This window comes from Gekko japonicus, unplaced genomic scaffold (assembly GCF_001447785.1).
Source record: "Gekko japonicus isolate JY-2015 unplaced genomic scaffold, Gekko_japonicus_V1.1 scaffold48, whole genome shotgun sequence".
Classification (NCBI taxonomy): Eukaryota; Metazoa; Chordata; class Lepidosauria; order Squamata; family Gekkonidae; genus Gekko; species Gekko japonicus.
In genome coordinates this window covers 895,453-904,668 of record NW_015174273.1, presented here as the reverse complement: position 1 = coordinate 904,668, position 9,216 = coordinate 895,453, and the positions used below count along the sequence as shown (strand labels likewise).

Below are 9,216 nucleotides of genomic sequence, written 5' to 3'. Positions count from 1 at the left end.
GAGGAGCCACTCAAGTTGGAGGAAGGCTACTGGGAGGATAGTTGGATCCACCTCTCTAGTGGGTCATCAGGCCCCAGTGCCATCTACCTGGGCTGGTAGTGCCTTTCTAGGGTCTCATGCAGTAGTCTTTTCCAGGCCTGCTCTGTATCTTTTGAAATGGAGGGGCCAGAGGTTGGACTTGGGATCTTTTGCATGAAAAGCCTATGCTCTACCACTAAACCAATGATACTCAGTGGCTCAGAAGCCACATGTGGCTCTCTGACAGGGAACCTGCGGCTCTGCTGAGCCCTGTCCCCCAATCTGGCACCTGCCCCATGGTTTAGGAAAGTGGGCAAGGCCTTTGCCTGTTAGGGCTTGTTCCACCTTGAAACAGCCACTGTCTAAGGAAGGCATAAGCGGCAAGGCTTCTTCGAGGTGGAGGGTTGCCAGGAATAGATTTAAATGTGGCTGTTTTAGTAGATAGTATCTGTGAATGTGGCTCATCACAAGCCACAGAGTGAATAAAGTAAAGTAAAGGTTCCCTTGCTCGAAAGCCAGTCGAATCCGACTCTAGGGTTGCGGTGCTCATCTCCGTTTCAAAGCCGAAGAGCCAGCGCTGTCCGAAGACGTTTCCGTGGTCATGTGGCCGGCATGACTAAACACCGAGGCGCACGGAACGCTGTTACCTTCCCACCGAAGTGGTACCTATTTATCTACTTGCAATTTCTTGCTTTCGAACTGCTAGGTGAATACCACTGCACTAAACTGTTGGTTGTTGTACACCTTTGCTCTCTAGCAGGGCAATCGCCAGTATTCAGCAGCATCAGAAATCTGTAATACTGCTGTAATGGCAAATTCTGTGTTAGATTCATTCCATGAAGCGAAAAGATTTATTGTTCCCGTACCTCAGCTTCACGTTTCACGTCTTTAACCTCTTCATTTAGTTCATGAACGTCTTGGTCTAAAAGTTGACAGAATTTAACGATGCTGGAATCTCGTTCACCCACGGATTTGTCGATTGCATTGCGAACAGTCACAATGGATGGTTTCAAGGTTGCAAACAAAGCAAAATCTTCAGGAGGAGCTGGTACTGCATACAGTTCAATAAGTTGATACATCTGTGTCACTACTTTTGATTCATCCTCAAGAGTTTCAATCTGGGGGTACGTGTGAAAAATCCATTATACTTTTATTTATTTTGAAAACCCATCTTAAGCCAAGACCAATATCATTGGCACTCCTAAATTGCCATAATATATAGTGTTAAATGTAAAAATGTAAAAACTGACACATAATTATCTCCAATTTGTTTAAAAAGACACAAAGACAGACAATTCTGCCTACCTATCTATAAAAAAGGCAATTATCAACTTTATGTTATGCTCTTGATGTGTTTAGGAAACCGAATTCAGGCTGGTGCAATGCAGAGGAAAAGGGTAGGGCTATGCCGACGAGAGGAAAACTTGATTCTGAATGCATGGGCCGCCACAGACAGCGAGTTGTTCCAGCCTCTACCATAATGGCGCTGTCCTGTGTGGTTGCCATTCATTCTGACATGGAAAAATAAAGCACTGGAAGAAGGAACACTCCTGAGTGACCTTTGGACAGGCCCTCATGCACCGGCAATAATGCAAGACATCTTTTTCACAATTACTTTGCCGATCAAGATTATGGGAGTAATAAAATGACTGAAGAATCATTTAAGGAGGGATGTTTCTGAGCACATTTAATGGGAATTGGAGAACTGTAAGATACTTCTGATTTAAACAAAACCAGATATTAGCAGGTATTTTATTATATTTACTACTGAAAATGCCCATCTATTCGTTAGGTTGCCAGATCTGTAGAAGGCATGAGACAATCTCAGCTGCTACTTTTATCCTCCCTTCTCTCTTCCCCGGCAGTGGAAAGTAGGGATGACAAAGCACAGTTCCCCTCTCTCAGCTCTTTTATTCTAGATAACAGGGAAGGGAGGAAGGCCAACAGGCTACAGAGCAAGAGGATAGTGCCCACTGTTCCTTTTTCCAACTTGTCTCCATCATTTGAGACATGAGGGGAAGGTCTGACCTAGTATGTCCACATTATGCTGACTTTCTGCTCGGAGGTTCAATGACCTAAGGCAAGTGACACAGAAGGGGCTGTTAATCTGTCTGTACAGTTCCTGGGGTCATCTGGCAGGCCACTTTTGGAAAGTGAAAGCTGGACTAGACGAGCCTTTCGTCTGCTCCAGCTGGGTTCTTCTTGCATTCTTGCTTAATTAAAAGTAAAGAATATGAGGCTCTCAATGTACAAAAGCTATTGACAGGAAGAAGGCAAGATAAGGGAAGTCCAAAAATAAGCAAAGCATGGCTCTCTTGCACAGATGAAGTGGCAAGCATTTCCTAAGATGGTCAATGCTACTTAACAGTAGATGTATAGGGAACATACCCTGTCTTGGATTTCATCCAGGAAAGTCAAGGAAGCCACATATTCTGTAGTGGTAGTAGGCAAAAACTCAAGTCTAAATTTGGCATCTTGGGCCTCAGCTAGAATGGCACACACTTTTTTCTTTGCAATTATGGGAAGCATTTCATTGATAACCTAAAATGCAAAGGCAGACGTTAAATGACATAACATTTATGAGAAAAATTCAAGGGGGAAAACTAGTTTCCACATGCGGTTTATAATGCTTAAAATGCAATCCTCAACAGACTTAGTAAAGGTAAAGGTTTCCCTTGCTCAAAAGCCAGTCGAATCCAACTCTAGGGATGTGGTGCTCACCAGGGGCGGGCCAACAGTATGAACACTCCCTTGTGCCTCCCCCCCCCCTCCGGCTCTTTTTTGCCACGACTCCCTGGTGCTTCAAACTGCCAGTCTGAACTCAGCCTATGTCTCCCTGCCCTAAGCTATCACACCCATTGTAGCAATCTGCCTTGGCAAGTCGAGAAAAAAATTTTTTTTATTAATATGAACGGATTTACCTCCAGACAGCGCTTTGGTGATGGAGTCAGTTTGTCTTTCAATTTTTTAGCGTCGATGAGAAGCAGTCCTAGATTTCTCTTCTGCCTTATGGCCACTGCTTCCTTGTGCTCTCTGTGATACTTCTCCATTTGTTCAGCAAAGAATTTAACATCTGTATGTTTAATTTAGAATGAGAAATATAGTTATCAACTGTGTCCAAATGTCTCTGTAGACCATCTTCCCAGCGTATGCAATTTTGAAAGGAAAAACCCATAAATGAAAGGCGTTCCTTTTTGTTTTAGTGAACCAATGTGATGCAGTGGTTTGGTCACTCATGTAAGCTCATTGCCCCTCTCTCAGACTAATCTACTTGTTCAAGATAAAGGGGAGCGGATGGAGAATGTGACCCCCCTGCCCCGAGCTCCTTACAAGAAAGGCAGAATAAAAATGAAATTAATAAGTCCATTAGAAAAAGCCTGTATTCAAGTTATAACACTTAGTGCAATTCTACACAGAGTTACTCCAGTCTGAGCTCACTGATTTCAACAGGCTTATAGAGGAGTAACTCTGCTGCTTATTTATTTATCCTCTGGTTAACATCTGAACTGAACAGAGTTGCTGTCAGTTCTAGCCCACGCTGGTGTGAGCTACCAGCCTTGTCCCCAGCTCGCCGTCCAACCAGCGGTTCGAAAGCTTCAGCGAGTAGATAAAATGGGTACCACTCCTTAGAGAGGGTGGGCACACTAAAAAACCCCGTAGGGGAGGTGTTAGCTGGCGAATGGAATGTCCAGCTCGTAAGCTCGTATGCCTGATAAAAAGACCACTTCGGCATTAAGAAGCCCGTAATGGCCCAATCCAGCCAGGCGGTGGCAGTGCGGCACTACGATTCAAAGCAGCCCAGGAAGAACCAACGTCATCAAGCCAAGCCGAAAAGTGAATGCCTCCGGAACACGTCTGAAGCCTACAGCTGAACAAAAATCCCCGTCGGCTGCAAAGTGTGTGTGATTTAAAGAATTATATGTTGTTCTCCCTTACCCCTATGAAATTGTTAGTCCCTTGTGTGAAACCGTGTAACTGTAAATCACTCAGAGCCAGCAGCTCTGCCGGATTGAGCGATCAATAAATCAAAAGGTATTATTATTATTATAGGACTGCACTGTTCATGCTGTACGCTAGGCATGTTTTTAGACGTCAAAATACAGCTGACTTATGGCGACCCTTTAGGGTTTTCAAGGCAAGACACATTCAGAGGTAGTTTGCCATTGCCTGCCTCCACGTCATAACAATGGTATTCCTTAGAGGTCTCCCATCCAATTACTAGCCAGGGCCGTCCCTGTTTCCAAGATCTGACAAGATCAGGCTAGCCTGGGCTATCCAGGTCAGGCACACGAGGCATAGGAAAAGGCACATTAATAAAAATAAGAAAACATAACTGTTTGCCTACATTAGAACTAAAGCATTTAAAAATGAAATAATCAAGGGTAAGTAACAGCATCCTTTAAAGAGGTTGAACAGAATCCTTTTCTTTCCTATCTCTGCCTTCTGCAATGGTATAAACAAACCTAAGAAATGGCAACTTTATTTGCTGTGTATGAGGCCAGCTAGGTGTGGCCAAGGCTTGTCAGGTGCTAAGGGGGGAAAAACATACAGTTGTTAGGACACACATGCTGCTTTGAATATAGCGGAAGGAGTACCTTTGAGGGCTCAGGCACAAGCATATACCCATAACAAGTGAACTGCAGACACATGGAACCTTCAGTTTCCCTCAAAGCAATGCAGCTGAGAGACAAAGAGATTAATCCTTCAATATCCGCACATTGTTCAAGACCAGCTCCCAATTTTGTTACTAAAATGAGAAAAGATGTGCCCTTCTTTACCTCTTTAAAATGCTAATGGGGATTTACTTTGGATAGAGAAATTAGGTGGAAGTTTAAGAGTTAAATCCCCTTCTTCCTTCCCTGCACAGTCAGAGACAAACCGCACAATATTTGATGTCAAGAGTCCCCGTTATGAGCCCAAACACCAAAAGTCCAATCCGTGAGGACTGCTGACAATTCCATCTTTCTACCAAGTTAAATCAAAGTATGTTCTGTCTCTGCAGTGGCCCCAACCTTCTCAGAATTCTTTTCCACAAAAAGATAGGCGAACCACTTATGTTGCAAAATTGTGCACAAGGTAAAGATTTGCTTCTAACTGATATTTTTATTTACCTCTTCTGGGAGATCTTACTTCATTTGCACAAGAGGAGGCAAAAACTGATGCACCCCCCCTCCTTCAGGTTGCATCACCCCTGCCCCATTACACATCATTCTCAACAGTCACTTTTTGAAGGATTTGGGGAAAAGGTTCAGCAAATATCCTTATTATAAACTCCACTCTGTTCATGGCGGTTGCTATCAAGCCAATGTTGGAGGGGGTTGGGGGGGGGAAGCCTTCAACAGGAATTTGATCCATAATACTTGCCATTTTAAACTGCCATAGTATAAACTTTGTGAAAGCATCCTTGAATAATGCAACCTGTATCATACAACTTGTATTATCTACTGACTGGTAACAAATAAATAACATTTACCAGGTTCTTCCTTCTTTAGAGCAACCAAATCAAGACTTTCATTTTCTTTGAAAAATAACCGGAATTTTTCAAAAGTAGCGGCATACATGTTGGCTGCTTCAAATCCCAACGAAACTGTCTCCTAAATAATAACGTATGTTAAATTGTAATGATCTTAGATACATCCATACAGTTGCCCTTCCCCCCTGTTTAATGTCTTTATTTACTTCAAAATTCTCCAAAGTTCCGTTTAATGTCTTTTATTTATTTACTTCAAAATTCTCCAAAGTTCAGGGCGGCTCACAACAGCAGGCAATAGAATAGACATAATAAAATCTAATCTGCACAGCAAACAAATGTCAAGGCCAAGCAAAATTAGTGTGCAACACAAATCCAAAAAAGTCACACCACAACACAGACCCATGGAGCGTGCTAGACATGCTAGGCAGCCCTCTGTAAAATGGAAACACTCCCGACAGATCACTCTATCAAACAATTTCAAATTTAAAAATACCGCAGAGAAGAACCTTTTCAAATGTCACAACCTTACAAACCTTTCCAAAGGCTGGTAATGATGGAGCCCTCTGCACAGTGTCTGAGAGCCCATTCCTTAGGACAGGGGAAACAACAGAAAAAGCTCCTGAGCAAGTTGCACTAGTCCTTATCTAATGCCAAAAGAACACTGTAAGAAGAAATTGCTGAGGTAAGGAGAGTTGGCACACGGGTTCGTAAAGGAATAGGCCAGTATGTGGGCCTTGGGCCATGAAGGGGTTTAAAGGAAGAACCAACACTCTGAATTGAGTCCAGAAGTATAGTGATAGGCCATGTTGCTATTCTAATATTAGCAGGGTATGCACATAGTGATTGGTCTCAGATGGAGTGACACATTATGAATCAACTGAAACTCCCGAACTGTATTCAAGGGATGCCCCACATATAGTACATTACAGTAATCTAGTCTAGAAGCTCTAGAAGTATAGGAGCGCTGTGGCCAGATTAGCTGAGTCCAGGAGGAATGCCATTTTATCAATAAGGAATATTTTTTTAAAAAGAAGTTGCTCCTAGTAACTGCTGTAACCTGTTTTTCTATCAGCAAGGCTGAGTCTCTGAGCAGCCCCACATTCTTCACTTGATCTGTTAGGAATGGCTGCCCTTACCCCTCTACAATAGGCAGATCAATCCTAGACAATACACCAGCTTCCCAACGAACATCACTTCTCTTCCCCCCCCTCCAGATTTAGTTTCAGGTTATTCATCCTTATCCACTTGACCGTAGCATTCAGAAGCAGGCCTAAGACTGAGATAGCTCCTTATGGGGGCTTAGTTAATGAAAGACACAGCAGGGTGCCATCTGAATACTGATGACACCCAGCTCCACAGCTCTGGGTGATCCCATTTAATAAAAAGATACAAGGTAAAGGTTTCCCTTGCTTGAAAGCTAGTCGAATCTGACCCTAGAGGGCAGTGCTTATCTCCGTTTCCAAGCCAAAGAGCCAGCGCTGTCTGAAGACTTCTCAGTGGTCACGTGGCTGGCATGGCTAGACGCCGAGGCACATGGAACACTGTTACCTTCCCACCGAAGTGGTACCTATTTATCTACTTGCAATTTCTTGCTTTCCAACTGCTAGGTTAGCAGGTGCTGGGGCCAGAGACGGGAGCTCACTCCATCACGCGGCACTAGGGTCTTGAACTGCCGAACTACAGACCTTCTGGTCTGCAACTCAGCGTCTTAACCTCTAAGCCACCATGGCCCCTTAATCCCATTTAACAGTGGAACATAAATGTTAAAAAGCACTAGTGAAAGAATAGAACCTTGGGGAACACTGGGAACCCAAGCCCCAGATTGATGATTCAGCATCTCTGATGGAACTCACTGTATACACTCTGACAATTAAAAAGACCAAAACCATCAGAGGGTCTCTGAAATCCCCTATCACTTTACCCATGTGATCTAATAATATCTGATTATTCACAGAATCAAAAGCAGCCAGAAGATCTGACAGAACTAGCAGCGAAGCATTGCCTTTGTCCATCTGCAAGCAAAGATGATCCACCAAAGCAACTGAAGTTGTCCCAGTTCTAATTCCAAAGACATGCCTGAAGTCGGAGCAGCACAGGTTAAGAGCGGGTGCATCCTCCAGGTATTTCTGAGGCTGTTTAATTTACTCTTAGCATCTATCAATGTGTCTTTTTATTCCAGTTAATCTTTGTGTTTTTGCGCTACAAATGTACACCAAGATCCATGTAGGAATAATAAAGGTCAAGAGACACAATAAATCAAACAGCAGGCAGGAGTTCCTACTCACATACAGATTTACTCATAAGTGAGTACGCAACCGTATATGAGACAGTGTTCCTCATATTTAGACAAATGATGCAAGGAATGCTGCAGAGCACCTCCGTAAATTAATGAGGCACTGTTTTTTCTGTTTCTGGAAGTAAAGCCCTGAGACGGGATGCTGCATCAGCTATTCCTGCTATGTCCTACAACACCACCTTGGGTCCCACTGGAAGAAAGACAAGGTAGAAGCTTTCTAAAAATGTAGGAAAAGCTCCTAAAATGAAAACAAGGAAGCTTATGTCAACTCAACAATAAGGAAATTGATAAAACTAAAAATACCATTAAGAAACTAATAGGCTACAGTCACCTAATGTGTGTGGGGTGTATACTTTAATAGAAAGGTGGGCCATAAATTGTTTAAACAAACAATCCAGTGTTTTTACCCTTCAGTTTTCCAAGCAAAGCTTCCTTACCATTTTTATTTAGCTAGTGAGGAAAATAAATAAAATGTAATGGCTAGCTATTTTCATGTGAGTTGCATTTCTCTCTGTGGCTCTTCACTAAGCTCAGCTCACTAGCCACCTTGTCTCTGTATTACGTACTTACTGCCTAAGGAACATTGCTAGGCAATTAAAAAAAGACTATGTTCATCTTTATTTGTCCTTGTTAAGCTAAAGTTGGTGGAGCAACCCTGTCTCTCTGTCCCAGCAATATTTAGGGGCATTGCCACTTACAGTGCTAGGATAAACTTCCTCCAGCACATTCCAAGACAAAAAGAAACAGGCATAAACATTTTCAGATTGAAAACATGAAATAAATATAATAAATGTAAGGTTTTCAAAAAAATGTGCATTTTGTACCTTTACTTGGAAGATGATATTTTGCAGGTGTTTATCATCTTTAAACATCATGGGTAAACTTGGACCTTCACCACAAGTTTTCTCTTCAATTTTGTTGTTAATAAGAGGACGAGTGAAAGCATCAAAGTATTGATCGGGCACTAAGTTTGTGACAGATAACAGAGTTACCTGAAACTGAGTCACAATCTCAGCCATAACATCCTGTTGACCAATACAAAAGAAAAGTACATGAAATACTTTGTATGATAAGACAGGAAGGAAACCAGGACAGTAAACATTATAACATAGGACACAGTTAACCAACTAGGCAAAATTTGTATGTGGCTGTTCTAAAATGTTGAATTGTGTCCATATACTCTACACGAAACGCTGCACTAACAGCCTGAACTAGATTGGATTCATTTAAATGAAAGCACCCTAAATCACCCCAAATATGGAAGAAATTTAGTCATTTTCCAGACAGCCATAATGTTCCAGTTTCATTTCCTTTGTTATCCTTTTTTTTGTCATTTCCACACAACTTTGTTACCAATCCCTTGTTGTCCCATTTTTTCAGTGTTTTCCCCGTGTTCTTTCTGAGACCTGTTTTCCCCACATTTCAGAAA

General features: G+C 42.4%; 1 protein-coding gene across 1 annotated transcript in view; it reads right to left on the bottom strand.

The window, feature by feature from the left end:
• Positions 1-9,216, bottom strand: part of DNAH6 (dynein, axonemal, heavy chain 6) — a 267,936-nt gene that overhangs the window by 238,344 nt on the left and 20,376 nt on the right. The window contains exons 10-14 of the mRNA XM_015423720.1: positions 8,612-8,812; positions 5,492-5,612; positions 2,940-3,091; positions 2,407-2,559; positions 885-1,136 (exon numbers count right to left, since the gene is read on the bottom strand). Of these exons, the coding sequence (XP_015279206.1) occupies positions 885-1,136; positions 2,407-2,559; positions 2,940-3,091; positions 5,492-5,612; positions 8,612-8,812 (879 nt within the window). The remainder of the gene's footprint in view (positions 1-884; positions 1,137-2,406; positions 2,560-2,939; positions 3,092-5,491; positions 5,613-8,611; positions 8,813-9,216) is intronic.